The sequence below is a fragment of the Castor canadensis genome, chromosome 8 (assembly GCF_047511655.1).
Source record: "Castor canadensis chromosome 8, mCasCan1.hap1v2, whole genome shotgun sequence".
Taxonomy (NCBI): Eukaryota; Metazoa; Chordata; class Mammalia; order Rodentia; family Castoridae; genus Castor; species Castor canadensis.
The window spans coordinates 138,149,852-138,165,802 of NC_133393.1; the positions used below are offsets into that span (position 1 = coordinate 138,149,852).

Here is a 15,951-nt window from a genome sequence, read left to right on the forward strand (position 1 = left end):
TAATCACATGGACACTGAGAATAGAATATCACATCCAGTCCCATTTATTAATATGGATATAGAAATCCTAAACTAAATATGGGCAAAAAAAAAACCCCAAATCAATAAAAGCACTAAAAGCATGGCCATGGTTGATTATTCTAGGAATACAAGGTTTCCATGCTACTAGAAAAGTACTTAATAGGATTGAACACATTAGCATTTAAAAGCATGTGATCCTTAAGGTAGACCTTGGGAAGCCATTTAATTTAATTCAGTATCTACTCAAGCTAAAAAATGATTATCAAAGAATAGCTAGAGGGATGGCTCAAGTGGTAGAGTGCCTACCTAGCAAGCATTCAAACTTCAGTACTGCCAAAACAAAAGTTAGGAATGTCTTTAATTTTTTAACGTATAGATAGAATTTTCCTTAACTTTGTTAAATGATGTGTTTTTAAAAATTAATGCAGCACTTTACTCAGTGATAAGAATTACAAGCCTTTGCTTTAAAACCAGGCCAAAGCAAGAACACCCAGTGCCACCACTGTTTATCTCAGACTAAAGATTCTAGCCAGCACACAAGAATGAGAAAAAACTGAACACTCAAATAAGCCAATGCATTCATCCTAATTATTTTGGCATATGTAACACTGACATAGTTTTATTAGTTTGTCTTAGCAATATTCTGGCCATCACTTTGCACTATTTTTTTAGTCAGTTAAGTTTGCATTTGGCAACTTGTATAAATATAAATATTTTAAAAATTAAAAATACTTAGCTTGCTTAACTATTTCTTCTTAGAAAGTATATTTTCTTAATTTGAAACTAGGTCAAGTTTTGTGGTTTTCAAATCCATATGATGTGATGTAGATATAAAAGGTAACTGAAATCTGGGTGTGCTGTCTGTTCCAAATAATATGTGTTTCATCAAAGTATGGCTCTCTTACATGCTGTTTTAGTGATCCTGTGCTACTGATACCTTCATTTAATAGCTGTCTGAAGTCTTTATGAAAATGATTGCCAATTTCTGGTGACTTCTGCAGTATTTTTTTTTTTTTAGATTTAAATGGAATTATTTTGTCCCTAAGAAAGATTTCATTGACATATTTTACTAATGCTACAAATTTAAAACATGCATACAAACATTACAAATTTTAATTGTTTTAGTGATAACTTTTCTAGCATATTCTATGAGGCATAGTTGTGATTAAATCTAATCTTTGGTCCAGTGAAGGTGTCAAATAATAAATATGAATCTTACCTGCAAAGGCAGACTCTGAGTGTCTGAAACATTGCGGAAGTAGGTAGGGATACTTCCCTTCCTTAGGTTAGACTAGATTAGACTCGGATCACCTGGCATAGACTAGCAGTGATAGCTTCTAGAGTCTGAACAAAACAAGTCCTCCACCTCAAAACTAGTTATCAACTTACATCATAGGTCTCCTACCTTTCAAAATAGGTCTCCCTTCATTCGCCAACATGGATAACCTCTCTGTACTGTTCGTAGCAGATACTGGCAAAGCGTCATGAAAGATTGTCCATCTTATTATGATGTTGCCAAGCGTCCTGACCTGCTATTTACCACCAGTGCCCTAACTGAATCAGCACTGGACCAACACAAGGTTGGTCACAGTCCAGGATGAGGAGAAAGGAGCAGTGAGATGTTGGGTTAAGAATTTTCATTTGCTAATTCTTGATTTACATGTTAGCAAAAGTTGATCAACAAAAATGAAATGGCAAACCAAAATAGTGGTCTTCTTAAGGAAGAGAAAAGTAAATTCGTTGACAGGGAGTACAAGTGAAACTTGAAATCTTTATTGAACACCTTCTGTGAGCTGGGCTTCTATAGACTTTATCTCATTTGTCACCGTAAGAACCTTCAAAGAGCTGGGTACCAGTGGCTTACATCTGTAATTCCATCTACTTCAGAGGCTGAGATCACAGTTCAAGGCCAGGCTGGACAAATAGCTCTTGAGACCCCATCTCTAAAATAACCAGAGCAAAATGGACTGGAGGTATGGCTCAAGTGGTATAGTGCCACTCTGTAAGCATGAAGCTCTCAGTTGAAACCTCAGTACCACCACAAAAAAAGAAATAATAATAATTAAAATATGAGAAAGAAATTCAGAGATGATGGAAGGTAACTTTCTCAAAGCTACATAGCCAGTAAATGAAAAAAGACTAATAGCTACCATTTTTTGTTAGTTAATGAAATGTCAGGCACATTTTAGGCAATTACAGACCTTGTTTCATTTCATCCTCACAATAGCCTTGCAAAGTAGGTGCATCACCATTTTCACCTTTTCACCTTTTGGTGAAGCAGCCAAAGCCAGCTGGTGCTAAGTTAATTGGCTGAGGTCATATAGTTTGTTGGCAGAATCACGTGTGGATTCCTCACAATGCTGTACTGCCTGATTTTCTTTAATAAGCTGAAATCTGGAATAAGAAATTCTGTATAAGAATTGTCAGCTGCCATTGTGAGTTCATGCTCATAAATCTAGTTTGTTTTGGACACCCCTAACCTCAGTACTTAGGGAACTCTTTTGGGGGTCGAGCTCAAGCCTTGCTAAACAGGCTGTCTACCACTTGAGTCACACTCCCAGCCTCCCATTTATTTAAGTTATTTTTCTGATAGGGTCTCATGTTTACGCCTGGCCAAACCTGGACCCACATAGCTGGAATGACAGGTATGAGCCACCATGCCCAGCTGTTCGTTGACATGGGGTCTCACAAACTTCTTGCCTTGGACCAAGATCTACCCTATCTCTGTCTCCTGAATAGCTGGGATTACAGAGATGAGCCACCACACCCAGCCAGGAAACTTTCTTTTGGCTAAGAATTCTCCTTCTAATGTGTTCTCAAATGACCCTGTCCTTGCCATTCCATATTCTTTTAGAATTGCCAATTTCCTCATCTCGCTCCCTCCTTAGACTCTCCACTATAAGAAAGCAAAACTCAAAGTCCTTTCATTCCCCGCTGCTTCCTCCATACTTACCTTGCCTGCCCATCATGTGTGATTGATGCTTTTTGTATGATGCTGGATTTCAGAAGAAAGAACTACTTATCACAACTGCTGTTTCCTCCTTTTTGTTGTTTTTTGAGACAGGATCTCTCTCTGTGGCCCAGACTGGCCTCATATTCAGTCCTCCTGCCTCAGCCTCTCAAGTGTTGGGATTTCAGGTGTGTGCCACCACACCCAGCTGTGTCCTTGCCTTACTCATTTTAAGGTGACTTTTGTTGTTTACTAAACATAGATACAGTGGAAATGGTGGAGCTGCTGGAGCATGAAGCCATGGAATTAGAGCACGTAGAGGAGGAAGAGAAGGAAAATACATGTAAGGTATCAGACAGCGAGGAGGCTCTGGGAACCTGTGAACCAGCTGACTCAGATGACACAGTGGCTAAGGAATCCACGCCATGCATCGCAAAGTCTATCTCTTTCCTTCCTCAAAATAAGGAAGAGCTGGAGAGAACAATTAAAACTATCCAAGGAACCATAACTGGGGATATCCTCCCCAGGCTGCATAAGTGCCTCACATCTATGGTAAGAGCACCATCTGGGCCCAGCATGTCAGTGTGAGCTCGAGTACTGGTGGGCCTGCCAGTGGGGACTCGTGACAGTTACTGGGTGATGCAGCTTTTCATAATTCACCTCCCTACTCTCATCATCTTCAGCCTCATTTCCATCTGCAGTTAGGCACTAATGTTCCTTCTTTACAATTTTGATAGGGTAGACATACATGCTTTTTCTGTCTCTACAGTTGATGATGAGATGACTCCCATTTCTAAACCAGGCAATTGAAAGTTTCCCTGTTATACTTCTTGACTACTAGTATATTATTCAAAACTCACCTTAACCAGGTGTGGTGAGGAACACCTGTAATTCCAGCACTTGGGAGACAGAACCAGGTAACTATGAGTTCAAGGCCAGCCTAGGCCCCATAATATATTCTGGGCCAGGCTGGGCTACATAGCAAGACCCTGTTTCAAAAAAATAAAAAAGAAACTCATTTTTCCCCTGGTCAGCAGGGATAACATTTAGCTAGTACATTCTTGTGAAGCCAGAGTCTTTTCTTCTTGATGTAAATCGTGGGCCAGAAAATTATGGCCCATGGGTTACAGTGGGCTACAACTCATTTTATAAATAAAACTTTATTGGAACTCACTTATACCCATTCTTTTGTATTATAACAGCAGAATTAAGTAGTTTTAACACAGACTACAAAGCCAAAAATACTTACCTTCCCCTTTACAAAAAGTTTGTCAACTGCTTGCTGGTATAAAATACTGACTTGGTCAACTTATATATTTGTAAATAAACCTTTATTTGAGGCTCTATATTTTGTGAGCTGAGGGCTTCACACTTAACAAACCAGGCATTCTACCACTTAATCCAGGCCTCCAGTCCATTTTGCTGTGGTTATTTTTAGAGATGGGCATCTTGATAACTATTTGCTGAACTGGCCTTGCATCTTGATCCTCCTGATCGCCTGATCTCAGCCTCCCAAGTGGCTAGGATTATAGGCATGAGCCACCAGCATCTGGCTAAGGCACTATATTTTTATATGTGGCAACAGTGTCACTCAAATGCTTGAAAATCCCAATCAATACGTATTTTTACATATTTCATACCATGTCAGTGAAAACTTGACTTCATTTTTCTCTAGTTGCTTCTTTGAAAAGTAGGATTTTTTTTTTTTTTTTTTGAGACAGGGTTTCACTGTGTAGCTCAGGCTGGCCATAGCCTCTCAATCCTCCTGCCTCAGCCGTCTGAGTCCTGGGATTATAGTTGTGTACCACCACACTCAGATTAAATAAGACATTCTTTTTTCCTACTCTCTTTATGATTTTTAGGAGGTAATTCTCAAATTGCACATTTTCATTTTTTAAAGACAGTAAACTCACGGTAGGCTTACAATACAGAAATAGCTTGTCTTTTCCAGTGTTGGCAAGACCCTGGTCCTAACTTCTGTTTCAGCTTAATCTGAACTTTTCTTGCAGACTAAAAGGGAAGAGGAACACAAGCTTGTTAAATCAAAAGTTGTGAATGATGAGGAAGTGGTTCGAGTTCCTTTAGCCTTTGCCATGGTTAAATTGATGCATTCCCTTCCACAAGAGGTGATGGAGACGAATCTGCCAAGGTGCGTCCTGTGACAAGTTGAACAAGTTCAGTGAAACTCAAATTGCTTCTTTTCTTCCTGACTTTCAAATATCTCTTGCTAGGAAGAGAAATGCTGTCAAAATTTGCTGTGGTTCTGAATCCTGACTGAGAAATTAGGGTTAAGAATAATTAAAAGACAAAGGGATATTTATGTTTTTATTTGTTTCTGTTCATTTGGTTAGTCATTTTTCAACTTTGCTTTTTCCAGTATTTTGCTGAAAGTGTGTGCTCTCCTCAAGAACAGAGCACAGGAAATCAGAGACATTGCTCGCAGTACTCTCGCAAAAATAATAGAGGATCTGGGTGTGCACTTCCTGCAGTATGTTTTAAAAGAATTACAAACTACCCTTGTCCGTGGATATCAGGTAAATTGCATGTACGCTTTATATATTTAAGTTGAATCGGAGTTCAAATATTAGCATCTTAAACACTATAAGTCATGGCATTTGAAGCTGTCCTCAGTCAACTTGATCCACTGAGATAGCAGGCAACAGCATCCACAGGTTTCTAATTAAGGAAATCTGCTATTTAAAATGCTCCTATGGGGTCAGAGGCATGGCTCAAGTGGTGGAGCACTTGCTTGCCTAGCATGTGTGAGACCCTGAGTTCAAACCCCACTACCACCAAAAAATTTTTTAAAAAGGTAAAGAATTCCTGTGGCAATCACGTGAAGCAGGTCTGGTAGCAGTGGCTTCTTTGGTTTTCTTTCATCTGTGAGTGTCCTCATTTCACTTTCATTGCTGGGGGCATTATTGCTGGATATATGATTCTGCATTGGCAGTCCTTTCTTCTGCCCTCTTTCTGATACGTTGTACAGTGTGCTGTTCTCTGAGTATTGCCTTGTGTTCCTCTGACTGCTGTGAAGGTGTTTCTGTCTGTTCTTCAGCAGTTTGTACGGTGTGTGTGTGTGTGTGTGTGTGTGTGTGTGTGTGTGTGTGTGTGTGTGGCTTTGTGTGTGTGGCTTTCTTTGCATTTACCTTCTTTGGGGGTGCTGAGGTTCTTGACCAAATTTGAGTTTCAGCCAGTATTTCAACTACTTCTTCTGCAATGCACTCTGCTTTTCTCTTACTAGTCCCTGAAAGTCTGTTCTTTTTTTATTCTGTCTTCTTCCTCTCTGTTTTCACACTGGATCATTTCTATCAGTCTGTCTTCAAGTTCACTAACTCCTTCCTCTTTATCGCCATTCTTCCATTATGCTGGTTCAATGAGTTATTTTAGGTGTGAAGTATTTAATTCTAAAATTTCTATACTTCTCTCTGTCTTCTTTTTCTTGGCTAACATGATATTTCTTTTTATTTCAGTCCTCTAGCTAAAAAACTGGAGTTTTACTTCTCTCTCTTTGTCATGCATTTCCCACAGCCATGCCCATGTCAGGGGCAAAGTGGTCTAAGACAGAGAAAAAAAAACTAGTCTTGGCCCACCCTCAAAATTGCCTTCACAATGAACAAAGAGGAAGGTTCTCCCAGAATTGTGGTTCCTGCCAGTCCCCATTTCAGGTCACTGCCACCACCACCAAAGCATCACTCAGGGCTAGGGAGCAGCAGAAAAGAAAAATGATAGAATTTCTCCCCTTCTTGGAACCTGATAAGTTTCCTCTCCTACTGTTCACACCAGAATAGGGGCTTCTCTTAGAGTTCTCTTTGTCTGCCACTTCTATGTTGTCTAGGAGATAATGAACAGAAAACTGGTAAACTCTGAAAGTCTAGTGGTACTTGGGATCTGGAGTTTTCCCCCAGTTGTCACTCTGTGGATCCTGTTCAGGCTTCAGAGCTGTGCTTAGTGGAGAGGCAAAGTAGAATATGCTTTCCCCAACCTACCTAGAGTGCTGGACCCCCAACAGTGTTCACTTGTATTCTGTTCTTTCAACCAGAATTTATTTCCTGACACCCTGGAGGAGGGGCCATGTCAGGCACTGGCATAAGGATCAATACAGTGCATTTATATCCTCGAGGATTCATTGACACATATTTAAGGAATCCCTGAAGTGTTTTCACGACTTAACCCTTTTTTCCTCCCACCATCTGTTCTCTAAATCTATCCCATTTGTTGTTAAAATAACAAGAATAGACTTGAGAGAACAACTAGTTTGTGCTTTAGTGTTAATCATGTAGACTGCCAAAACTATATGCTTTCAGGTGTCTTTAGCGTCTCTCAAGAAAACAAATTTTAAAAATTATATGCACTGGAAGTGTGGCTCAAGTTTTAGAGTGCTTGCTCAGCAAGTACAAGACCCTGAGTTCAGTCCCCAGAACTGCCCCCTCCCCCCATTATATATATATATATGTATGGAGAGAGAAAGAGAGAGAGGGAGGGAGGGAGGTGGGCTCACGTAAGCATTTTAAATACATAGAAAGTACCAAAAGGTTACAAGTAAGGTACATTAGAAACTATGCCTTTGAGATCCAATCTGTGTATTAACAACTCATGTTTCCCTGGCTTCATACTCTGATGTTTGCTGGTAATTTTACATCACTAGAAACAGCATAAAGAATGTAAAAGCTTGAGAGGCTAAATAGCAGAGTAATGCAGAGCTGGGTCTCTGGTACCAGCCCTCTGGTTTCAAATCTTGACAACACCTCTTCCTACCTGTGAAACCTTGTACAAGTTCTTTGACCTCTCTGTGCCTCAGCTTCCTCATCTGAAGAATGCTGATAATTCAGCACCTACACCATAGACAGGTTTGGTGAGGCTTAAAAGGTATAAAATACATACGAAATATTTTTTTTCTCTTTATTTATTTTTTTTTCTTTTATTATTCATATGTGCATACAAGGCTTGGGTCATTTCTCCCCCATGCCCCCACCCCCTCCCTTACCACCCACTCCACCCCCTCCCTCTCCCCACCACCCCCTCAATAACCAGCAGAAACTATTTTGCCCTTATTTCTAATTTTGTTGTAGAGAGAGTATAAGCACTAATAGGAAGGAACAAGGGTTTTTGCTGGTTGAGATAAGGATAGCTATACAGGGCATTGACTCACATTTACCAGGGAATGATAACATTTCATTCTTCTTCATGACTGCATAAAATTCCATTGTGTATAGATACCACATTTTCTTAATCCATTCATCAGTAGTAGGACATCTTGGCTATTTCCATAACTTGGCTATTGTGAATAGTGCCGCAATAAACATGGGTGTGCAGGTGCCTCTGGACTAACCTGTGTCACAGTCTTTTGGGTATATCCCCAAGAGTGGTATTGCTGGATCAAATGGTAGATCGATGTCTAGCTTTTTAAGTAGCCTCCAAATTTTTTTCCAGAGTGGTTGTACTAGTTTACATTCCCACCAACAGTGTAAGAGGGTTCCTTTTTCCCCGAATCCTCGCCAACACCTGTTGTTGGTGGTGTTGCTAATGATGGCTATTCTAACAGGGGTGAGGTGGAATCTTAGCGTGGTTTTAATTTGCATTTCCTTTATTGCTAGAGATGGTGAGCATTTTTTCATGTGTTTTTTGGCCATTTGAATTTCTTCTTTTGAGAAAGTTCTGTTTAGTTCACTTGCCCATTTCTTTATTGGTTCATTAGTTTTGGGAGAATTTAGTTTTTTAAGTTCCCTATATATTCCGGTTATCAGTCCTTTGATGCGTAGCTGGCAAATATTTTCTCCCACTCTGTGGGCGTTCTCTTCAGTTTAGAGACCATTTCTTTTGATGAACAGAAGCTTTTTAGCTTATGAGGTCCCATTTATCTATGCTCTTAGTTGCTGTGCTGCTGGGGTTTCATTGAGAAAGTTCTTACCTATACCTACTAATTCCAGAGTATTTCCTACTCTTTCCTGTATCAACTTTAGAGTTTGTGGTCTGATATTAAGATCCTTGATCCATTTTGAGTTAATCTTGGTATAGGGTGATATACATGGATCTAGTTTCAGTTTTTTGCAGTCTGCTAACCAATTTTCCCAGCAGTTTTTGTTGAAGAGGCTGCTATTTCTCCATCGTATATTTTTAGCTCCTTTGTCAAAGACAAGTTGGTTATAATTGTGTGGCTTCATATCTGGTCCTCTATTCTGTTCCACTGGTCTTCATGTCTGTTTTTGTGCCAGTACCATGCTGTTTTTATCGTTATTGCTTTGTAATACAGTTGAGGTCAGGTATTGTGATACCTCCTGCATTGTTCTTTTGACTGAGTATTGCCTTGGCTATTCGTGGCCTCTTGTGTTTCCATATAAATTTAACAGTAGATTTTTCAATCTCTTTAATGAATGTCATTGGAATTTTGATGGGAATTGCATTAAACATGTAGATTACTTTTGGGAGTATCGACATTTTTACTATGTTGATTCTACCAATCCATGAGCATGGGAGATCTGTCCACTTTCTATAGTCTTCCTCAATCTCTTTTTCAGAAGTGTATAGTTTTCCTTGTAGAGGTCTTTCACGTCTTTTGTTAGGTTTACACCTAGGTATTTGATTTTTTTTTGAGGCTATTGTAAATGGAATTGTTTTCATACATTCTTTTTCCGTTTGCTCATTGTTAGTGTATAGAAATGCTAATGATTTTTCTATGTTGATTTTATATCCTGCTACCTTGCTATAGCTATTGATGATGTCTAGAAGCTTCTGAGTAGAGTTTTTTGGGTCTTTAAGGTATAGGATCATGTCGTCTGCAAATAGGGATATTTTGACAGTTTCTTTACCTGTTTGTATTCCTTTTATTCCTTCTTCTTGCCTAATTGGTCTGGCTAGGAATTCCAGTACTATGTTGAATAGGAGTGGAGATAGTGGGCATCCTTGTCTGGTTCCTGATTTTAGAGGGAATGGTTTCAGTTTTTCTCCATTAAGTATAATGCTGGCTATAGGTTTGTCATATATAGCTTTTATAATGTTCAAGAACTTTCCTTCTATTCCTAGTTTTCTTAAAGCTTTTATCATGAAATGATGTTGGATCTTATCAAAGGCTTTTTCTGCATCATTGAGATGATCAAGTGGTTTTTGTCTTTGCTTCTGTTAATGTGGTTTATTACATTTATTGAGTTTCGTATGTTGAACCACCCCTGCATCCCTGGGGTGAAGCCTACTTGGTCGTGGTGAATAATCTTTTTGATGTGTTGTTGAACTCGGTTTGCCATTATTTTGTTGAGGATTTTTGCATCAATGTTCATTAAGGAGGTTGGCCTCTAGTTCTCCTTTTTGGAGGTGTCTTTGCCTGGTTTTGGGATAAGTGTGATACTGGCTTCATAAAATGTGTTTGGCAGTTTTCCTTCCCTTTCTATTTTGTGGAACAGTTTAAGGAGGGTTGGTATCAGTTCTTCTTTAAAGGTCTGATAGAATTCAGCAGAGAATCCATCAGGTCCTGGACTTTTCTTTTTGGGGAGACTCTTGATTGCTGCTTCAATTTCATTTTGTGTTATAGGTCTATTCAGGTGATTAATTTCCTCTTGGTTCAGTTTTGGATGATCATATGTATCTAGAAATCTGTCCATTTCTTTTAGATTTTCAAATTTATTTGAATATAGGTTCTCAAAGTAGTCTCTGATGATTCTGGACTTCCATGGTGTTTGTTGTTATCTCCCCTTTTGCATTCCTGATTCTACTAATTTGGGTTTTTTCTCTCCTCATTTTAGTCAGGTTTGCCAGGGGTCTATCGATCTTGTTTATTTTTTCAAAGAACCAACTTTTTGTTTCATTAATTCTTTGTGTGGTTTTTTTGGTTTCTATTTCGTTCATTTCAGCTCTTATTTTTATTATTTCTCTCCTTCTGTTTGTTTTGGGATTTGCTTGTTCTTGTTTTTTAGGAGTTTGAGATGTATCATTAGGTCATTGATTTGGGATCTTTCAGTCTTTTTAATATATGCTCTCATGGCTATAAACTTTCCTCTCAGGACTGCCTTAGCTGTGTCCCATAGGTTCCGGTAGGTTGTGTTTTCATTTTCATTGACTTCCAGGAACTTTTTAATTTCCTCTTTCATTTCATCGATGATCCATTCTTCATTAAGTAATGAGTTATTTAGTTTCCAGCTGTTTGCATGTTTTTTGTCTTTATTTTTGTTGTTGAGTTCTACTTTTACTGCATTGTGATCAGATAGTATGCACGGTATAATTTCTATTTTCTTATATTTGTTGAGACTTGCTTTGTGCCCTAGGATATGATCTATTTTGGAGAAGGTTCCATGGGCTGCTGAGAAGAATGTATATTGTGTACAGGTTGGATGAAATGTTCTGTAGACATCATACGAAATATTGATACAGTGCCTGACTCATAGTAAAGCTCCAGTACCACTTGCTTGGTTAAAGTTGAGGGCAAAAATACTTACCTGGCAGGGGAGATACCATGATCACGAAGGTGGTTTTCCCAGGGCGAGGCTTATCCATTGCACTCCGGATGTGCTGACCCCTGCGATTTCCCCAAATGTGGGAAACTCGACTGCATAATTTGTGGTAGTGGGGGACTGCGTTCGCGCTCTCCCCTGAAAAAAAAAAAAAAAAAAAAAAGTTGAGGGCAAAAACTTGTTTCCCTCATAGCACTTTACGTCCTAGCTTTGATTGTAGCTAGCAATGGAAAGCTGCTTAATTCACAAGTTGTCTTGTAAAGTTAAAGACCTTTGTGCTTTTCTGTATAAATCACAAATTAGTTTAACTATAATTGTAGATTCTAAGATGCCATTGTGTTTCTGAACATATTTTGTACAGTGAAATCATTTGGTTAAACAATCTTTAAATGATGACATTTGTCAAAGCTTCTCCCAGTAAGAAAAGACAAACTCCAAATGTCTCTGTAGTTCTCCATCAAGCACATTTCCTGTAGGATGGGACTGTTGACCACTCTTGTCCTTACTGTGTGTCTCATTTAGGTCCATGTGCTGACCTTCACTGTTCACATGCTGCTGCAGGGCCTCACCAGCAAGCTGCAAGTTGGAGATTTGGACCCTTGTTTAGATATAATGATTGAGGTAAGATTTACAGAATCAATTCCAGTTTTTTAAATGGGCAAAGTCCACAAAATAGGAAATAATAATGATATCCTATTAAAAAGGAGGAGGAGCTAAGGGGGAGCTTAGTGGTAGAAGGGTACACGAGGCCCTGGGTTTGACAGCCAGTAGCAAAACGAGAGACAGAGAAGAGAGGAATGTCCTGCCTTGTGTCTTCAGATCAACAAAAGTTTAAAAAGCTAAGTCTCAAGCGAGGGGCCTAGTCTGTCATTGCTAGTGGGTCATAAATTGGTTCAATCTTTTGGGGAATGAAGTTGGCATGTCAACAGCTTTTGAAATTACCAAGATTTTCAGTTATTTCTGAGAATCCATTTTAAAGGAATAATCAGAGATGTAGCCAGGGTTCATATAAAAATATGTTCAATCAGAGCTTTATGAAAATAACTAACTCCTAAAAGTGGATCATGTGATATAATTTGGGAGATAAAATTTAGGAAGAGAGTAAATTTGCCATTTACTTTGGTTCATTTATTTTTTTAAAAATGGGGACCCGAATTTAAAATCTCAAATATGTACGTTAATTTTAATAATTCAGTTGCAAGTATGAAAATGTCTTGAAGCGACATTAAGCTACTCCTTTGTGATAACAAAAAAGTAGCAGCTAAGTCAGGTGTGAAGGCACATGCCTATAATCCTCAGGATGCTGAGATAGGAGGATCGTGAGTTCAAGGCCAGCCTTGGCTGCATGGCAAGATCCTATGTTAAAACAAACATGTACACACACACACACAAAGATACAAATAGTTGTATTTGTATCTGTGAAGCATTTTTCTTTTGTTTCCCGTTAGTATCACTCTTCAAGTGTTTCTTTCATGGTAATTGATCCCTGAACTATATTGAAAATAAGTGAAATCTAACACATTTCTCCATCTCACTTCAATCCAGTCCAATCTGCTTTCCTTAGGTTTGATCAGACTAATGATTTTATCAAAGTTGAGTTCACACAATTGCCATTTGTCCTTTTTTCCAAAGATCTTTAACCACGAATTGTTTGGTGCCCTTGCTGAAGAGAAGGAAGTAAAGCAGATCCTCTCCAAAGTCATGGAGGCACGAAGAAGCAAGAGTTATGATTCTTATGAAATCCTGGGCAAGTTTGTAGGAAAAGATCAGGTTACAAAACTTATTCTTCCATTAAAAGAGGTAAGGACTTGCCAACAGTACAATATCCTTGAGTTTCTGAAAGGTGTCTCAGGGCAAAAGCTGTACTTGATCATCCGTGATTTCCTTGGTGGTAAGGGAACAAGTACCACATGGTCAGTAGATGGCAGCCATGAGGTGGGTGCTCTAATCTTAAGAGTCTAAGTTCCTGATGTAAAAGACATGTGAAAGGAAAAGCGGCAAGAATTGGAGTGCAGAATTTTGCAGCTGCAGCAGATCTGCCCTAAAAACATATCCTTTGGAGTCAGACTGCTACTCCCGGAAAGCCATGTAGAAGAGCTGTGACACTGCTACATTATCTCTCTAACCTGTATAACTATCCAGTGAGATCACTGGTCTTTACAGATAAGAAAATACAGCCTTAAGAGAGCAAAAAGAGCATGGTTAGGGAGGAAAGTCAGGATTTAGTTCCAGATTTTTTTTTTTTTTTTTTTTTTTTTTGGTGGTACTGGAGTTTGTTTGAATTCAGGTCCTCACACTTGCTAGACCAGTGCTCTACCAAATGAGCCACTCCACCAGCCCAGATCTTTGTGATGCAAAGCTCATTTCCTTTTCATTGTTTCTTTTTGGCTCTTGGAAAGCAAGGACTCTAACTTAACCTGCCTTCCTACTGCTTTCTATGCCTGTTGTAGGGATAAAAGGTCAGTGCATGTGGGTGGGTGTGGGTGTGTGAGTACACATGTCTGTCCATCACGCCCTTCAATGCTTTTGGCAGGTTGGCATCTTAGGAGTCACATCATTTCTGCAGCACTGTGTCCTGAGGCCTCACTGGTAGGGAAAGAGGGAGTGGAAAGAGGCCAGAGGTGCACATGTTGCTCCCAGTGGTTGGTTATCTGTAGGTTTGAAGTTATGAGTGACTTTTACTTTATATGTGATACCGTTTGAGGTTTTACTAAGGGTGTATTTTTTTATTAGGAAAAAAAACACTAGAAAGAAAATATATAAAAGTAAATACCATGAAGATAAGTTAAAATGTAGTTCTGTGTTATTTCAGCATGACATTTATGTTTACCTAATTTAGATCCTACAGAATACCACGAGTTTAAAACTGGCCCGGAAAGTTCATGAAACCTTACGCCGAATTATAGCAGGATTAATTGTAAATCCAGAAATGATGGCAGAATCCATTCTATTGCTCAGTTATGGTTTGGTCAGTGAAAATCTACCACTGTTAACAGAGAAAGAAAAGTAAGTTGTGTGTATGGGGGGGAGACACTTAGCTAATCTGTCATTTAGGTGCTTCTTTCTAATAAGTCATTTGGTTATTATTTACTCTTAAGTGGGTTAGTTTAATAATTTGCTTTAATGAAAAGCAAAAAGTTAATCCACTGGTGTAGTGAGCCACTCTTGTAATCCCACCATTTGGGAGACTGAGGCAGGAGGATCATGAGCTTAAGGCCAGGCTAGGTTATATAATGAGACCCTGTTTCAAAAAAACAACAGCCAAAAAATTATAGTCATCTGAACTAAAACTTTATAGTGTTTGGCGTGAGGTCCAAGCCATACATTTCAGCATGAGCTTGTTTTTCTTTAAATGAAGTAGCTATGACAGTGGGAAGCTATTTTTGTACCATTCTCTGATACCATGTTTGTTTTACATATATATTGAATGAAAGGGTAGATTTTTAAATACATGCTTGTTGTTGTGATTGAGCAGGGAAATTTGAAAATGTGTTATAAACTTCCTTTGGGTTTTGCTTCCGTGTTCTAAGAGAGACTCACTGGCAAACCCAGTGAGTGTCCTCTTGATGTTCATCAGTCTGACCTCTGTTTCCATTTCTAGGGATTGCCCTAGTAATCTTGGGCAACAGTCCAGTCATCCCTGTGGGCTTTGAGGTTAAGGGAGGGAAAAGAAAAACAGAACAAATGGCATACTGTTCAGTGCTGGACTCAGTGCTAACTTCTTGGAATGCAGTCAACAATGTCCTTTCCCCTGTTTTCATTCCATGTGATTTGACAGAAACCCAGCAGCCCCTGCACATGATCCACGTCTACCACCCCAAAGCTGCCTTCTGCTTCCCCCAACTCCAGTTCGAGGTGGACCAAAGGCTGTTGTGAGCAGGAAAACGAACATGCACATATTTATTGAGTCTGGGCTTAGGGTAAGAATTACCCTTAAAGTGAGACTTGCCTCCTTCAGTAAATCTGTACTATTTAGTCCTGTGCAGAATTTCCAATTCTGCTCAATTCCACTGGAAATGCCATACTCTGAATTAACTACAGGATTTTTTTTTAAGAGGTGCATTTGTCAAGTTTCTATTTTTCTCTTCTAATATTTATTTTGATTATTTGTCCCAGAATTAATATTCTGACATAATCATTATTTGGGTTTCACTGTCAGCTCAAATTTACTTTTTTAAAGGTAGAAATCTTTTAAAAATAGAACTCTTGGGGCTAAGGATATAGCTCAATGATAGAGCACTAGCCTAGCATCTGCCAGACCCTGGTTTCTGTCCTCATCACCACAAAAAATAAAAATGAAAATAAATACAAGTCTAATCATTTTATTTCCTTTGGCTTCCATTTTTTCTCTGATAGAGCTTCGTCCTTCATTTGGACTACAAGGTTCTAGCCTCCTTCTGTACCAGTCCAGCCACACTAGCTTCCCTTCAGCTCTGTAAAGTCACCATACTCTTCTTCCCTGAGGCCTCACCACCTACTCTTTCGTCTCCCCACATCCCCACATAAACCCTCAGGGCACACAGCATTTATACTTTCTTAACA

The 15,951-nt window shown here is 39.0% G+C and overlaps 1 protein-coding gene and 1 non-coding gene across 2 annotated transcripts in view; both read left to right on the top strand.

Annotated features, from left to right (window-relative positions):
• The window catches only part of Utp20 (UTP20 small subunit processome component), a 100,658-nt gene that overhangs the window by 69,796 nt on the left and 14,911 nt on the right, over positions 1-15,951 (top strand). Inside the window, exons 41-47 of the mRNA XM_074084223.1 lie at positions 3,234-3,523; positions 4,981-5,120; positions 5,349-5,505; positions 11,932-12,030; positions 13,042-13,209; positions 14,249-14,415; positions 15,188-15,329. Of these exons, the coding sequence (XP_073940324.1) occupies positions 3,234-3,523; positions 4,981-5,120; positions 5,349-5,505; positions 11,932-12,030; positions 13,042-13,209; positions 14,249-14,415; positions 15,188-15,329 (1,163 nt within the window). The remainder of the gene's footprint in view (positions 1-3,233; positions 3,524-4,980; positions 5,121-5,348; positions 5,506-11,931; positions 12,031-13,041; positions 13,210-14,248; positions 14,416-15,187; positions 15,330-15,951) is intronic.
• On the top strand, positions 11,387-11,550 carry LOC141425958 (U1 spliceosomal RNA). The gene has a single exon (XR_012451084.1). It is a non-coding gene; the product is annotated as a U1 spliceosomal RNA (small nuclear RNA).